Below are 18,594 nucleotides of genomic sequence, written 5' to 3'. Positions count from 1 at the left end.
ACACGCCTCCATTGGGGACAGAGTTTGCCATTTGCGGAATCTGTAGATGGCAAGTCTGAGGATACTGAGGGCAAAGTCTGAGGATACTGAGGGCAAACTCTGTGTGTGTGTGTGTGTGTGTGTGTGTGTAATCCTAGTGCAACAGGGTTAAATGGTAAAATATGAATAAAACAAGAACAAATAAAAACATTCCATCAGCAACAACAAAATCACATTTGGATCTGTCTAGCTATGGATCTGTCTAAATATTAAATCTGTCTTAATATGAGGTCCTAGGAAGTTAGAGACCAATATGTTTGAAAAATGAAGTAGACAGTACTGTTGATCCCTCACAAAACACCTCACCATATAAAATTTGCAAAAAAATGGGTAGGTCTATTCCTAGCAGCCTTCAGGAGTGGTGATATTGCTTTAAGGAAAGATATATCCCCTTCCTGCACCTTTTGTTCCCCATTCCTTTTTTTTTTTTTTAAATACTAGAAGCAGAAGCCAACTTCCTGGGGGAGGTGTTGTGGTGGGTTCTTGGTTTTCAGACATCTGAAGCTTTCCAACCTGTTTTAGACAAAGAAACCAACACTTGCTGCTTGTGGGAAAGCTAGCATACTAAGAGAGCTACAACATTTCACCCTTCAGTGCTGGCTATCCACATGCAGGGTTTCTTATATGTGAGAGAGCATCCAGAAATGCAGTAGTTGTCTTTTCTGTCTTGATTTCTTTTAAATTGCATAGGACAAGAGAGAATAATGTCTCCCAGTTGGTGCATTACACAGGTGTAGGTGGCATAAAGAGCAGGATGAAAAAGACCCAACTGCAGCAGCTATGAAGGACGTGAGTCCTTGGAGAAAAAGGTTGCTCAGAACTGGCAAATTTAGTCTGGCTTCTCTCTTCACTGTTGCATAATGCTGGAAAATGTTCACCCAAAGGATTCTGGTCTGAAATTGCAGAGGTCTGGGAGTGAGGGTACTGAATGATAGAATTTGCTCAAGATTTATTTATTAAACAGCATCAGGCAAAGGTCACAACAGAGGATGTTATATGTCAAGATGTTATATCTAACTCTTTTCTTTTGTTGTTTCCCCTTGAACCAATTTGTATTTTCTTCCCAATCGCTGGTTGGAGCTACCAACCCAGCTGCTCTGTTGAGGCATCAATACTCTCCTGCTTATTATGACTTTTTTTCTATCTTGATTTCTTTTTAAATTGCATAGGACAAGGGAGAATAATGTCTACACAGGGGAGGATTAACTTTAGGATGAAGCATTTTAATTGTACATGAGCACCAGCACCAGGCTTGCCTTATTTCCGTATTCCATTTCAAGAGCTGCATAATTATCGTTTGCAAACAGGGAAATTAGGATTACTGGATGTTAATGTGTTATTTATTTTGCTTGCCCTAACAAAGGTAAATCCATCATGTAGAAAACAGATTCATCTTAAGCCATTATGTTTTCTATTCACAGGTAATTAGAACTTCAGACATTTTCCCTTTTGGGACACTATAAACAGTGGTTTATAGCCAGAAGGAACTAAAATTGTTGCACATAAAGCAGAAATAGAGAGATTAATTTTACAAGCATGGCAGAAGCATAACTGACCCCAGAAACCAGGAAGGGGTTATACAGATATGAACAAGTATATTTCTCAATGGCTGGACAGCACATTTACAACCCTGGGAGAACAAATAATAGAATTAATTAGGGTAGTGGTTCTCAGCCTTTGGTCCTCTAAATGTTTTGGAATTCAAATCCTGGAAGCATGAGCCAGCATGGCCAGTAGTTAGGAATCAAGAGAGTTGGAAGTCTGAACGTAATAATAATAATAATAGGATTTATTTATATCCCGCCCAATCACTGGGAATCCGAGCGGCTTACAACAGTAGGGAAATACAAAGCAATAGCAATAAACAATAACAATAAATATAAAATAATAAACAAATGTAATATAGCAATACATAGCAAAAACATAATAATAATAATATCATAACAATTCAATAATGACAAAAGCCTAACACTACATTCAAATCAATAATTATCAAAAAGAAATCCCCATTTCCAACCGCTCATTCCAAAAAATAACATCTAGAACATTGCCACTCAACATGGTGTTCCAAAGAGGTGCTAAGTGGTGTTCCAAAGTGGTGCAAATTGGTCATCAGTGCTGGTCATCACTGTGGATATGAAAAAGCATGGGAACTCATGTCCCACTGACCCCCATGGGGCAACGGGGCTTGAGAACAATGGGGCTTGCTATATACAGATGCTCAGATCTGTGGATGGCAAGCCTGCAGATGGCAAGAGCCCACTGTACATCAGACAGCTTGAAAAGCAATGATCTAGAGTAATAAAGGACCACTGCAACAAGAACAGGACCCCGTGTGGCCTAGCCTTTATCGCCTTTATAGACTGGTATAGACTGGTATACAGTCCACAGACTGTACCATGTTCCTTGCAAGATACACAAGCAATCGCTCTACACATACTCCACCTATAACCCAGCTCTTCTGCTAACTGACATTGGTTTGCTATGGCCATGAACAGGGTGGAGTGAGACAAATTCATGCTTTGATCTGAAAAAAGAAAGAATGCTGCCTTACATTACATTAGATAACTTTGCTCCATTTAGCTCTGTTTGTCTATAGTGGCTGACAGCTACTTTCAAACGTTTCAGTAAGAAATCTTTCCCAGCCCTATCTGGATAGGTCTAGGAACAAACTAGGGATCTTTCATAGGTGAAACCAAAACCAAATATATTCTGTTTTATTGAGTTCTGGCCCCTCTTCCTGGATGTTGGGACAGGGCTATAGAGACCAAATTCAACTTGCACATATAGATCAACTCGCAACACAAAAATTGATCATCAACTATGTAATCTGGGCAGCAAGGTATTGGTTGGATTTTACGGTTCAGATCTTGTTGAGAGCCTGCATAGCGAAAAGTTCCACCACTGTAGTTAGTTATTGGGCATTGAGCAGGAGTCCAGTAGGTAACCAGTCGAGCAGCAGCAGCAGCAGTACAAAATCCCAGCATCCAGCAGGGAGCTTCCCAATACATACCACAACAAACACTAGTTGTATGGGGAAGGCACTGTATCTGGCCCCTAGTCATGTTAGTCACCTGGCCACTAGACCAGCATTCATCATACTATTGGGATAACAATTTACATAAGGAGCTACTGGCTACTCATTATGCAAGCCCAGAGTATGTAGAATCACCAGTGCAATGACGTACATTAGCATATTGGCCCAACATAAATTGAGCCTATGTGCATAGACCATACTTGGTTAATCCAGCCCCACACAGGCTTCTGAAGATATCATGCACATTCTTGGCTTATTCCACCCGTATGAGTAGAAGAGAGATTTTTTATAATCTGTTTCTGGTCCTAGAGATGTATTTGAAATGTTAGGCATGATGGTAAAGACAGGAGGAGGTGAATAAGAGTAGAAATTAGAAAAAAAATATCTGTATATAGCGTGCCCGCGCCATACGCGGCTTGAGCATACGCGCCGTGGGGCGCACGCGGGGTGGAAGGGGCGGCGCGTCCCATTCAATCGTTGAGAGCCATACATTTTGGTATCCAAGAGGGAACCAAACCCCAGCAGATACCATAGGCCCACTGTACATTGCTCCTTCCAGTATCTGCAGTTATAGATATGAACACCACTGAGCATCATTCCTTACTCCACTTGAAAGAAGCACAGCATTAAAAAAATGGAAGCATTAAATTTGTGACCAAAAGTAGTCCATCTGGAATCCTAATAAGTGATACTGGTGTGTATGTGTGGGCTCTAACATGATTATGGATCTCTGGTCATTCACTAAATTAATAAGGAAAGACCTGCTTTCTGTGCACATGTTAAACTGGCACAATTCTGAAGAAGTTTTGCTCCAAAGACTGAACCAAAGTATTAAGTATAGATTAATAGAGTCTCCTATAAAATACAAAATTGTACACTTGCACTCCAGTGGACTTGTTTTTTACCTCAAGAGTTAAAATACCAAGATTTGGGCAGGCTTGACACCTTGCTTCCAGAAACCAATCTTTAAATACTTACTGTATATACTCATGTATAAGTCTAGAAATTTAGGTCAAAAAATTGACCCCAAAAACCTAAGTCGACTTATCCACGGGTTAATGTAAGTATTGTATCTTAACTCTTATTTAAAAGAAGGAACCATCACCTTGTGAAAGGCAATGGTAGAATCTGTCCTGGAAGCACCGACCCCGTTTTCTCTCTTATCTATCCAGCTTTAACAGTGAGCGGCAAGAGTTATGGCTGCTGGAATTTTTTTACATTCTTTGACATTGTTTTCCTTTACTTCATCCTTTAGATCTTTTGCTATATGCCCCTAAATTTTACCCTCGACTTATCCATGGGTCATATCAAAATCCCTAATTTTGGCCCCCAAACTTGCCCTTGACATACATGAGGTCGACTTATAGTTGAGTATATATAACAGCTACATCTAGACTTAATTAATGTAAGATATGCAAACTTCTAAATAATTTTAAACTTAAGGTCCACCCCTGCCCCATTTGAGTTAACCTGTCTATTGGATACCTGTCAGTAGTCTTAACAGTTTGTGTCTTCTTTGCAGCTTTAAAAACATTAGTGGAAAATACAGTTTTTTTGTATGTCTTCTGAAAGCAGCAGGCCATCCATTTCTTTCCATAAAGACTGTCACATCGTGGTCTATTGTTGTCATATTGGCTTTTTTGCTCAAGTCTTTCTGAGTTTTTTTCTTTATGGTCACTGTATTTTGTTGGTGGTGTTTTTGTGTATTTTAATTACTAGCTGCAAACCATTTTTGCACAACTGCAAGAATTACATATAAATCATTTAAGACATGCATTTTAAGGGATGTAAAATAGGATCTAGGAAAGACATTGAAAGATCTTTGCCTTTACATCTCCCACCATTAAAATTTAAAAGAATTTAATTTAAAAGAAAGGTCTCTACTTGAAACTGAACTGGGATTCAAAGGTATATAGCGCTGCAGATTTGCACATATGAATTCTTTAAACCAATACAATATTTTTCTTGAATCTGATTGTCTGTCCAGGGCTGCCACTGACTTCCTGACATCCTATTAATATAAAATAATGCAGTTCCATGCAGTTTAGAGAACACATTTTCATATTTAGGAACCATATAATGGGCTTATTAGGATGTGGACCACAAAAACCATGCTTTAAAGGATTCCTAATTCAGTACATGTGAGTAAAAAGGTCACATCTAGGTCCCAAGTAAAATAAGCTTGTACAATAGACACAACAGGAAAGCAAGCACCATTATTTGCTGTGGCAGCAATTTTCAAACTGTGCACAGGGTCACACTAATTTGCTACTATAAATAAATTGGCATATGAAACCAATTGCAGTTTTGTAGCTGTCACTGTTATGAGCATCATTCTTATGAATAATATTTAAACAGAAAACCTGGGCCCCTGGAATGGAACTGCTGTTAAAACTCATCAGTGACAATTTTGCAAAATTTAACAAGGCTGCTAAAGAGCAAGCAGGGCTGTGTAAAGAAGAGAGAACGTGTAAAGCGTCTTGTCACAGGTATATCTCACTGTATTTAGGAGAAATGGCCTTGGCACAAACAGAAGTACTAAAATAGGTATGATAAGCAGGAGCAAAACGTTACTAAGTGTAAAGATCACACGCCACTGAGTGCAGCTGCCAGACACCGGCTTCCTGCCATCACTGGAAATAATGTGTGTATTCAGCTCTTTCCTGGATGCTGAACTTGCTAGTGCTAATGAGGCAGAGTCAAAGCTGCTGCTATTGATTTATCATGGAGAATCCTTCCCCCAAGTGAGCTCCCCATGGTCACAGATCTAGCATGGTAGCATTAAAAAAATACTTCTCTTTTCAAACTCCTCCCCTGAATGAAAGGTCCCTTAGATGATTCAAACAGGGTTTATTGAAAATATCTGCTTTTGTGTGCTATGCTGTTCCTTCTGCCTCTAGAAAAATGCTTATGGGGGAAAATCTGATAACCCAAATACAGTATGTTGACCATTTATTCCAAATAGCTATGTATTATGAAAAGCGTACAAAATGGAGCTGGAGAATAGGCAACAGATGGAAGCAAAGAATCATAGGATATCTTACAGCCATGTTTGTTAATAATGCCAGATTACCTACAGTGCTTCAAAGCAAAAGGAACAGCAAATGGTTCTATCTAAATTCGATGAAGAGGCATCAAAAAAAGTCTGGTGAAAGGAAGTCTATAGTTACGTATGTTTTAACTTATGTATTCAGATAGTTTTATGTGTTTTAATCTTTGTTGTACTCTACCTTGAGCTTGAGGTGTGTAATAAATAATACTAATAATAACAACAACTATAATAATAATAATAATAATAATAATAATAATTTTCTTATTAAAGGAAGAAGCTCCATTAAAGCAGAAATCCTCCCCATGAACTGGAAGCATACCCTTCCGTATACACTCATCCCTCCATATTTGCAGCTTTGTTATTTGTGGATTTGATTATTCATGGATTTGATTACTATGTTCTCTCTAGGAATGTCTAGGTTCTCCAGTGCAACTCTATAGTCAACTTTAACTAAAAGTTGTACTGAAAGACCTACAGCCGTGATGGTGAACCTGTTGCACGCGTGCCACGGGTGGCACGCGGCGTGATTTCGCCAGGCACGGGGGGCGGCGGAGAAGGTGGAATGGACGCTTGCCCCTTCCGCCTCCTCCCTACCATTTTCGGGCCTCCCACTGTCTCTCTGTCTCAGACAGCGGGAAGCCAGAAAATGGCGCCTGGGAGGAGGAGACAGAGGCACTTGCGCGTCTGTCTCTTCCTCCCAGCCCTCTTCCCTCCCTGCTTCCTCCCTGCTTCCTTTCGCACGAAGCGAAGGCCAAGGAGAAGGGGGCTGGGACGCGTGCCCAGCCTCCTCCTCCTCCCGGCTTGGCTCCGCGGAGCCCTTTCCCGGCGAGCAGAGGCCGAGGAGGAGGTGGCTGGGACATGTGCCCAGCCTCTTCCTCCTCCTGGCGAGCGGAGGCTGAGGAGGAGGCAGCTGGGACGTGTGCTCAGCCTCCTCCTCCTCCTGGCTTGGCTCCACGGAGCCCTTTCCCGGCGAGCAGAGGCCAAGGAGGAGGCGTCTGGGACACGTGCCCAGCCTCCTCCTCCCGGCTTGGCTTCGCTCTCCGGGAAAGGGCTCCGCGGAGGCCGTGGAGGAGGTAGCTGGGACGCGTGCCCAGCCTCCTCCTCCTCCCGGCTTGGCTCCGCGGAGCCCTTTCCCGGCGAGCAGAGGCCGAGGAGGAGGCGGCTGGGATGCATGCCCAGCCGCCTTCTCCTCCTCCCGGCTTGCCTTTGCTTGCCGGGAAAGGGCTCCGTGGAGCCCTTTTGCGGCGAGCGAAGGAAGGGCGAGGGCCCTTTTGCCGGCCTCTGACGGCCCCAGGAGGGACCCTCAGGGGCCGGCAAAGGCCAGAGGATGGCGCGCCGTTCTCCACGGCCCTTTTGCCGGTCTCTGACGGCCCCAGGAAGGACCCTCAGGGGAGGAGCCAGAGGCTCCCTCCCTATGAAAAGCGGGCGGAAGCCCCACCCCTGGAGGGCGGAAGTCCCGCCCCGGCACCCAGCCCCCATCCTAGGGGTAGAAGCCCCGCCGCCGGCACACGACCTTAAAAAGGTTCGCCATCACTGACCTAGAGATTCCTAGAGAGAATACTGTACTAGGTATTTGTAGCTCCTCCAGTTCAGTTGTATGGTCAATGTCCGTTGGACGTTGACTCTCAGATAAAAACATGGTGTTTTTGTTATTTGCGGGTTTTCCATATTCACGGGGGTCTTGTGCCCTACCCTAATGAATATGTAGGGACAAGTGTATTTATTCAATGTATTTATTCAGCACATTTCATGTTTTTTTAAAAAAACTCACAAAATCATGTACATAATAAAACTAATTGTCAATAAAAAACAGCATTTCAGAAAAATAATACTGTCCCCAATTCTCTCTCTCTCTCTCTCTCTCTCTCTCTCTCTCACACACACACACATGAAAGGCCCTGACAAATTAAAACTTGGATGAGACCTCAAGGGCCATCCAGTCGAACCCCTGCCATGCAGTAACACACAATCAAAGCATCTCTGACAGATGGCCATCCAGCCTCTGCTTAAAGACCTCCAAAAGAGTGTGTTCCACTGTCAAACAGCCCTTACTGTCAGGAGATTTCCCCTCATCTTGAGCTGGAATCTCTTTTCCTTGTTGTATAGCGTACAATCTTTGTTGTTACCCGCCTCGATCCCCAAATGGAAGAGGCAGGATATAAATAAATGAATGAATAAACAAATAAATAAATATTATTATTACCTTTCACATGTGGTCTTGTTAAGCCAGGTGTCCCCCATCTTATATCTATGCATTTCATTATTTTGCCCTAAGGGCAGTATCTTACATTTCTCTGTGTCGAAATTCATTTTGTTAGTTTTGGCCCAGCTTTCTCATCTAAGGTCCCCCATCCTGTATCTATGCATTTAAAAACAGAGTAAGTCACATATCAGATGGTGGGAAAATGGAAGGCTCCTATTCCATACAGAAGTGCACCCGTTCCATATATGTTTGTATGTATTAGGGGTGTAAAGGATATTTGAATATTTTCTCATCTTTGACAAGAGAGGGACAAGAAAGTGTCAAAAAACTGTCAAGTGCCATGACATTTTTCATCCCTGAGCAAGAGTGAAAAGAAGAGCACCTTCATTTTCATTCTATATAAAATATAATTTTAGGGGAACAATCCTTTTGAACAAACAGCATTTTCACAAAAGAATCCCTAAAGGAGAAACAAATCACTGGAAAATGTGCAAATGTTCTCATAATCTTGCACAGGTGGGATAAAACACATTTCAGAACTAAGTAGGTAAAGGTTCACATCCCTAGTATGCACACAGGCATCTATCTATCTGGTGACAGTCCGCTGTTCCAAACCCTTCAATGGGACTACTGTTTCTCTTTTATTACAAGGATTCAGTAGAAGAAAGAGTATATTTCATGGGTAAATTCCTATGAAATGGATGTATTTCATGAATATAAGTAAAAGAAGAAAATCCATGCACACTCTGTACTGTATAAAAAAATTCTGATTCCTGAGAATCAGAGGTTTTTCCTTTTTATTTTTATTTTTAAAGAAGGCTTGTTTCATTTCTGCTCCTTTAGATATGCAGGAGATTTTGAAATCACATGAGCCATATCTAGTAAACTATCAGAAGTCACAGAGGCCATATTTCCAGTAGTTATGGGAATATGATTTTTCAAACAGTTTTCAATAGTAGGGGATAAACTCTTCAGGTTCATACTAGCTCCATTTTCCTTTCCATTTCCCACTCCTAGCTCGACATGTATGGTTTTATACATGTAATCAATTTTAGCTTTTTATTTGATAGATTCTGGGTTATCTAGATTTTGGTCTATTTCAGTGAAGACAACATCCTACTCATATCTTTAAGTCAGTCAAAGTGAAGTTAGAATGACAAACTACGAACTTCCTTTATTGGGGCAGTAGTTGTCCCTGAGAGAGTTGCTGAAGGATGTTTATGGGATCCACAAGTGCTCCAGTCCCATGGAGAAGGTAGTCCAAAAGTAGTGGTTGCAGCATCCCATCTGAAGGCCTGCTTACACAACCATAAAATAGGTTATCTCAGGGCTATTCTCCTCAGATAACCTTCCACTGTATATGAACAATGGGCTCATGTCTTGCCATGAACTCTGCCCTGCTGCAACAATGTTGCACTTTTGCATATTTACTTAAATAAGGTAGAAGGTTCTCAAGAGCTTGAATCTCCTGGTGATCTCTAGACTTTGTACACTGATTCAAGGCTAAAACTACTCTAAAGGTTCTTGAGACAAGAACTTATGAAATCAATGTTTTAGTAGGACAAGAGGTGAAGATAGCAAGGCTTATGCCAACCTGATACTATATTCAAATATTTCTTTCATTATTGTCACAGCCTACAATTTGCAAACTTCCTCAGCCATAAAAAGAATGAGTTCATAGATTTTGCAATGGGATGATACCCATGGGTTCTACAACCAGCACAGAATCAAAGAAACTGAGGCATGAAAGAACTATCTCAAGCCCTGCCTCTTTTTTTTAGTTTCCAAGTAAAGCAATTCTCTGACTGCTTCAAAGGCACTAGAAAGGTCCCCAAGGAACTATGAGAGGACAAATCTGCAGCAGCCTTTGAACTACAATCCCATCATTTCCAGCCAACATGGCCAGGACACCAGGTTTATTTTATCACTTCATGTACCTTCTAAGACAGGAGAGGACAACTTCCAGGGCTGAAAGGTCTGCACCTTGTTCACACACCACCATCAAATTTGCTATGGTATCAGTGAACCCTGCCTTCAATTTCTTTTAAATAGAAGGCATGTGGAAAGCATCCACCTTCATTTGAAGCCAAATCACAGCTTAAGGAGGTTTCCATGAACACATTTTACCCTTAAAACATGGTACTTGCCTGTCATTTGCCTTGTCTTAAAGATTTTTCCCCTGAGTGGGGTAGAGAATTTGACTAGAAGGGACTCCCGAGATAGGCAGCCCATGTACCCCATGGACAGCCATTTTTCTATGCCCTCTTGAGATCAAGTTTAATAAATAATTCAACATTGCATACAGCAAATGATCATCGACTCTGGTCAGAACTAAAAGCCAAAGTGTTTCACATATTTTAGATTATTATAAACCTTAGAAATAACTATATAAGAGTCACTTTTATTGTCCTCATTTCATAGTTTTATTTACAGGGCTAGGAGTTGGTCAGGCCACCTACTGTGTGTAGGACAGAGCTAAGAAGTGTAACCTGAACTACAAAGTTTGTGAACCTCATTCTTTCTGCCAATAAGCATAAAACAAGGGTGTGGATCCCCTAATACAGGTGTACATTTGAATATTAATTTGAACTGAAATCCTAGCTTGAAAATGAATTCCCCAGTGTATTATTAGTTAAATACTCACCGGACTCTTGTAAGTATCTATATACGAGGAAGTTAACCTCATCACTGCTTATACTCATCTTTATGCCCACTTAAACCATGAGGTCACGACGAAGGATATAACCCTACAAAAATAAACCAAAAATAATAATAATTAAGAATCAGTAGATCAAATTATTGGTTTCCACTAGTAAAGCATATATCGATCCATACAAAAAAAATGACATCTTAGCAGTACTGAGTTCACAACTGTAAAATCGAATTGAAAGGTATAGCATCAAAGAACATCTTCAAGGTGAATGATTTAATCTTGGGTCTTGCAACACTAGCACATGCCAGATGTCTTGGGTTACTACTCCCATTTTAGGGGCAAGAAGAGCCAAACATAGGTATCTTTTTGTAAAAGGCCATTTCTCTTATCTCCCTCTGTTTCAGCTAAATGTAATAGCTCCCAAAACATGACATCTCCAGAAGGGAAGGCCCTAAGGGAGACACACTATGCACTCCCTCTCTCTCTCTTCTCCCCACATAGACCAGAATCCTGCTTTAACTGAAGAAAAGGCCATCTGCCAACCTTAACAATTTGCACATTTGAGGGAATTCTGTGCTGTTAGCTATTATGAAGTGATAGACATGGAAATGTATAAATAAACTCCTATAATTAAAATAGCTGAAAAATAAACCTCCCACCAAGCATCCAGTATTTATTAATTGTGCATGTTAGTTTTACCCTCACAGCTTTCTTTTGACAAAGACATCTAAAGAGACAAAGAAGGACATTTGTAAAAGTTAAGTGTGGGGGGTGGGGGTAAGGTCCTGCATTATTCTGTAATCCTTGGAGGTCCTTAAGCAGAGGTTAGATAGCCATCTGTCGGGGATGCTTTGATTTGGATTTCCTGCATGGCAGGGAGTTGGACTGGATGGCCCTTGCGGTCTCTTCCAACTCTACGATTCTATGATTCTATAGGAAAATTGAAGTGTACAAGCTGCCATGCAGCCCACTCCCAGGATATTTTTATGGCTTTTATACATCTCTGGCCCTTTGGAGGGCCAAAAACACACCACTAACTCGAAACTTGAAATATTTAAAATGGCTGATTGTAACCATCCAAAATGGGAGGAACAAAGATTTGGCCAAAAAATGCCCAAAAGCACACCACTGACTCGAAACCAGAGATATTTAAAATGGCTTGAGATTATTTAAAATGGAAGGAATCCAGATTAGAAATTAGTAAAGGTGGGCATCAAGTGGTGCTATAAGAAGTTAATGCATGAGTAACTCCAGCTCCTTTCCCCACAGATGTCTTGTAGGGATGGGAGAACTGTTAAGGAGGAGAGGAATCCAAAACAATACAGGTTTATCAGATGTTATAAGTAAGTAAGTAAGTAAGTAAGTTTATTTCCAACCATGATAAAACCTTGATAAAACAAAGATAATAATAATAATCCTCAAATACAAATGTATATAACCCCAATGCACTGAAGGAGATGAAAGGGTTGACATATCAGAGTATCTGTTTATTCATCATGGATCCATGGTCCCGATGCCTTTCTAGGCAATGAGTCTTCATGAGTGGAGGTTGTGTTTAATCCATATAGGCAGAAATCCATGTTTCTCTTTTTTAAATGAAAGTTTGATACAGACAGACAGAGATTAAGAATGTAAGTATTTGGTTCATTCCTGTATGCAAGAGTAAATAACGTGATAAGTTTTGTCTTTTTGGTGTTTCTGTGCATGTTTCAATTACTTTTTTTGAGCATTTCAAGAAACTTTGTGAAAATGTTTGTGTGCAAACTGCCCCCCCCAGCATTTTTGTATAAAAAAATTATTTTGTACAAAATACATTGTTTTCTACATAAAATGCTGTTCTTCAACAAAACAAAAATGTTGATTTTCAACAAAAACTCAACTGTGAGGAATCTTACAACAATAAACTATTTGTTGGCAGAGTATCTGAATGTTTTTCACTGAGGATGAGAAGATACTCTTTACATCCCCAACAGAGAGCTAATGTTTGGCTTAAAACAGAGAACAAACAGCACCAAACTAGAACTGGGTAACCCTCAAGATGTTGACAAGATGTTTGACTAAAATTGCTATCAGACCTAGTCACCATCACCAATAATGAGGGATGAGAATTGTGGATATATTCCTGAAACCTAATGGATTTTTTAAAACTGCAAAATCACCTTTTGTCCTTCAGAGTCTAAACTATGTGTTTACATGGGAGGGAATGTAGGTCCAATGAGTTATAGTAATAATAATAATGCTACCATCTCCACCATAACTGAATATACTTTTTGCAAGGCCTGTATCAAACCATTCCTCCCCAAAATGACAGAGGTAACAGGATAAGAAATGCAGTGCATTTTTCCACCTAGACCTTTAAAAGGAAAAATGTACTTATCTGGATTATAGTTCCCCAAACCTCTTACTCAGTATGATCATCAGCCATGCTGACTGTGGAATCCAGAAACTCTACTCTAAAAAAGTAACTTTTCTAAGCTCTGATCTTGCCAGACATGAGGCTTCCCACCTACTGGACAAAAGGTGGCAGTGTAACATAAACACTGAAATTGTTTAATAGTGAATGAAGAATGAAAGGAACCTGTAAAGGAAATAGGCAATAATCCCAGTGAGGGCCATCCGAGCAACTTGCCTTTAATGGCTTGCTCTACACATAACAGGTTATTACAATAAGCATCAGAAAAAAAATATGCCTCTTTTCATAACAAGGTTAACTTTTGATCTTGTACATAATTGCTGCTAAATTTCAAAAGAAACCCAACCCTTTACTATGAGACATTTCTTCTTAATCTCCAGTCTTTTACCAGGACTTTATACAGATGTTTTCTCCACACCTGAGCAAAGGGCTGAAAACTTCCAAAAATATTTTGGTTCTTCCAAAACATTTTTTAAAAGGGGAGGCATACTAATAAAGTTCATTTAGTGTGCTGCCTGAGGTTCTCTTGAGAGACTTTCTCCTCCCTTTATGCATGGCACAGAAAGCCTGAAGCACCCTCCTTCTTTAAACTGTAAATGGACTTTAAAGTATTTAAGTCCATTTACAATACTTAAAGAAATATTTATAAGTATTTCTACACAATGGTTCTACACAAACCATTTCCCCCCTGCAATGCATCATAGAAACCCCAGGAAAGCTTGTGTAATCAATAGCACCCCTTACTTGTTCTGAGTTTTTGTTAGGGAGAAGTCATTTTTATGAATATGTTCCAATATAGTGTTAAAGAGGCAGTATTTTCCATTAATGCCTTGGAAGATGACTTTCTGAGGTATTTAATCTATTACCCCTCAAGGTACATACTATTAGCACCTAGTATGAGTAAATACTCATGAGTAGTCATGCCGGTGTATCAATTTTTAGCCCCTACAAATGTCTACAGAGTAGCACAAGTGAGATGTGCATGCACACATTCACACACACAGGTGCATATATTACATAAACAGTAAAAGAAAGAAAGAAAGAAAGAAAGAAAGAAAGAAAGAAAAAATTTCCATGTATATATCACTTTAATCAGTCCAAAAGAAAAGCAGCTGTTGCAAATATCATAACCATCTTTCTAATAAAACCAAACCTAATAAAAACAAAAACAACAACAAAAAAACTTGCACCAGACATTTCTTGCAAAGGTAAGATGCATGCCATAGTGTATTTGATACTGAAAATGTGGCTTGTGGTAGTTTATTTGATGCTGAAATTTCCCAAGCACTTTTAAGAACCACAAGACTGCAGAAGCTAACTGAACTTGTGGTCTGGTTGATGAGAAAAAAGAAAATTGCATGTTTGAGAAATACATCCCCAATGCCTTCAGTTATGAACTAGAGTTAAGTCATCCCTCCCCCCCCCCCTTCTCAATAGAATATTGATTATCAGCATTTGATTGTCTGCTTGCTCTTAAGTGCTGGTGGATTGTGCGTGAACTCCATGCTCCAGCTGGGGCCTAGACTCTGTGGAAAATGTCGCTCCTGCCCCATGTACTTTCCACATTTTTTTAATTATTATTTTTTTGTTCTATGAACCAGGTTCTACTGTAGCCAGAATGAACCACAGAGGCACTGCAGTTAACAGAAAGAAGGAAGACAGGCTTGGGTTACTGCTGTAAAAATCTTGGGAGGCAAACTGGCTACAGAGGGACAGAACAGATTTGAATGTTATGCTTCCTATATGGAAGTAACTTCATGTACATACACCTCATATACCACACAGTGTGAGGCATGGTATTCAAAGACATAGCTGTGTTAGTTTGCATCAATATACAAAGGGATCTTGTAGCACCTTTGAGACTGAGAGAAAGAAGTTTATAGCTTACTCTGTCATAGACTTGGTCTACTTCATCAGATGCCTGGGGTAAAGTGCCTATGGACAGACCTTTGTTCCAATGACTAGGCAGGGTGTATGTACATGAATAGTACAGTAATCGAAATGCAAAACCTGTGGCTATAGGGACAAATTCAGTTTCAAAGATGGTCATAAAAGTTGCATGACAAAGCATAAGGTATAGTCAAGGAGTCACAGCACATACAAGCCAACAAATTCACTTACTACCCCTTTGCCTAAACTTTATCGTCATAAAACCAATGTGAAATAACTTGGCTAAGAGACAATGAACGGACAGTCGGAGTTAGGTAATTGACTTCATAAAGCTGAGTGAAGATTTGCATCTGAGTCTTTCCTTAAGAAAGTCTATAACTATTCCTGCCTGTCAATGGATGAAGGCCACACAGCAACAGCAACAGCACTAGCCAGGCAAGTCAAATTGCTTCAAATAAACAGTTACATCAGATTCCCATCTCTGGTGCCAAGTTTCAATTCTTGGGTGGGTGTTACTGGTACACTACTCCTCACAATGAGGAAATGCAACAGCTAAAATGCAAATGCAAACGTAGTCCATTAGCGTATCCATGTACTATACACAGTGTTTATATTGACCTTAAGGGTGTGAAAGTTACAGATTGGTACACATTTTGCCACAAATCTCGCAGCTGAATTCTTGAAAGCTTATGAGAAGGATTGTTCAAGGTTCAGACAAAACCCAAATATGCAGTGGTATAGAGATGAAAAATCTCCTATTTCCACAGCAAATAGGATTTATTGTAAACCTTTTCCTGGAGGCGTCATGGGTGCAGTGTGAAGCAGGATCATAGAATCATAGAGTTGGAAGAGACTGCAAGGGCCATCCAGTCCAACCCCCTGCCATGTAGGAAATCCAAATCAAAGCATCCCCGACAGATGGCCATCTAGCCTCTGTTTGAAGACCTCTAAGGAGGGAGATTCCACTACACTCCGAGGGAGTGTGTTCCACTGTCAAACAGCCCTTACTGTCAGAAAGTTCTTCCTAATGTTGAGGTGGAATCTCTTTTCCTGCAGCTTGCATCATTGCTCCGGGTCCTAGTCTCTGGAGCAGCAGAAAACAAGCTTGCTCCCTCCTCAATATGACATCCCACATTACATACTGCCTGCCAGTTTTCTGGGTTCAAGGCATCCCTGTTGAGCAGCAAAAACTTTCCAGTGACTTTTAACCTGCTATCTCTGACTTATCCTAGTTAAATGTTTTTGTTTTCTTTTCTTTTAAGATGTAAGAATACACATTCTGTAGTTCAAAATGTATTATCACCGCTGCTCATTTTCTCTTCCTAAAATGTTGTGTTGGAGGTGGTAGGAGAGGTTGCTTTTGATTTATGGTGACCCTTAAGTAATGTTATCATGGGATTTGCTTGCCAATATTTGTTCAGAAGGGACTGGACATTACCTTCCTCTGATCCAGAAAATGTGATGTGCCCAAGGCCACTCAGTGGGCTTTTATGGCCGAACAAGGGTTTGAACCTTGTGGTCCAGTCACTCAACACAATTATAGTACTATTATTTCACTTTAAGTGCTGTAGTTTTATGCTATGGAAAGCTGGAACCAGCTGTATAGGGAAATATATTTAGAATTGTCAGCCAGTGTACCTCTAGTGCCTCCCAGAATTACAGAGCCCAGGATTTTATAGGACAGAACCATGGCTGTTAAAGTGGAATATAATATATTTGTGCAGTGTGAATGGTCCCTTGGTCCCTCTGAGGCCTAGTCCAGTACTCAAACCATGCTGGTTCTCAACTAACTAGGAACAACTTAGCAACAGAGAACCTGCTATCTTGCTTTCACTCAGGAAAAAACAACCACCCTTAAATATCCTTCTATAGTGAGCTTGGTCTCTGTAACCAGGCAGATGACTTTGAAGTCCTTGTTAGCATCATGGTCAAACATTAACAGTTTTCCAGTGGCATAGAAGTGTTAACTTGCATTAGTGACCTTGGTAGGTACTTTCTGCATGGGATTTGCCTTCTAAGGTTCAGGAAAAGATATGAAGGTTGAGAACCAAATGCAGGAATTATTTTTTCTCTTTTCTAATCTCCTTGCACAGTTCTTATTGCTATTGGGAGGGAGAAATGTGTCACACTTGCATACTTTGATTTTCTTTGCTTCCTCTTGCACTACATCATCCTTGGGAGCCCATCTTCCACCTAACCCACATGCCCTGTACGTCCAGCAATAAGGATCTGATTCAATTGCTTGCTGAAGGGATAAGTCTGGATTGCATTTATCCAGAGGCCCAATTCGCCGTGAGGGATGTTGGACCCCATCAGCAAAAGACTGGGAAAGTTTTCTGCTGTGTACCATCTCCTGCATCATTTACCATCAACACAACTTACATGATAGCAGTAGCATGGATTAATGTTTGGCAGTGGATGAACTCTTGCAGAGGCTTGGGTTCTGGATCAAGACACCTTCATATACAGCACAGCCTTAAAACTACCTCCCAAAGTTATTATATGGGGAAACTCTTTGTAGACAATAACGAAAGTGGAAACAATATTTCACAATCTGTTTCTGGTTTGGTGTTACATCATTACCATTGTTGTTATTTATTAATTCCTGCTTTCCCTTTCAAATCGGAATTCAAGGCAGCTTAACAAAAATTAAAACAGAAACAGATAAACAGCAAGAGAAAAACATAAAAATTATTCTTAAAAATAATTTTCTGTAGAAACTAAAACCAAAAACATATACACAGAAAGAGCAAGAAATAAAATAGTAAAGCACCCTATTGGAAAACCTTTCCTAATAAACAGCTGTTCCCTAAAGCCCACCAAAAAACCCCAAAGTAAAACAAGAGAAGAGCATCCCCTGAAAAGTTAAGAGTCTGGGAAGACTTATATGGGAGAATATAGTCCTTCATATAGTCTGGATAAAGGCCATATAGGGCCTTAAACATAAACACATACCATATATAATTGACTATAAGTCGACCACATGTATAAGCCAAGGGCAGGTTTTGGGGCCAAAATTATGGATTTTAATATGATCCATGGATAAGTCGAGGGTAAAAACTAGGGGCATGTAATGTAAAATGTAAAGGTTGGAGCAAAGGAAAACAATACCAAAGAACTTACAAAATTACAGCACGCATAATTATTTGTACTCATACTAAAGGCTGAATGGATGAGAGAGTACCGGGGGGGGGGGGGGGATGCTTCCAGGGCAGATTCAAGTCTTGCCTTTCACCAAGGGATGGATGGGGATATGTGTGTGTGTGAGTGAGTTAAATTACAGCACTTACATTGACCCATGGATAAG

General features: G+C 40.3%; 1 protein-coding gene across 19 annotated transcripts in view; it reads right to left on the bottom strand.

The window, feature by feature from the left end:
• Positions 1 to 18,594, bottom strand: part of LOC149317998 (F-box-like/WD repeat-containing protein TBL1XR1) — a 236,259-nt gene that overhangs the window by 31,572 nt on the left and 186,093 nt on the right. For all 19 annotated transcript variants that reach the window (XM_089508806.1, XM_089508803.1, XM_089508822.1 and 16 more), the window contains one exon: positions 10,976 to 11,078. In XM_089508806.1, coding sequence (XP_089364932.1) covers positions 10,976 to 11,033 — 58 coding nt within the window. In that variant the 5' untranslated portion in view covers positions 11,034 to 11,078. The remainder of the gene's footprint in view (positions 1 to 10,975; positions 11,079 to 18,594) is intronic.

Source organism: Sceloporus occidentalis, unplaced genomic scaffold (assembly GCF_023333645.1).
Source record: "Sceloporus occidentalis isolate IW3139 unplaced genomic scaffold, rSceOcc1.0.p SCAF_2, whole genome shotgun sequence".
Classification (NCBI taxonomy): Eukaryota; Metazoa; Chordata; class Lepidosauria; order Squamata; family Phrynosomatidae; genus Sceloporus; species Sceloporus occidentalis.
This window is presented reverse-complemented; position numbering and strand designations above follow the sequence as displayed.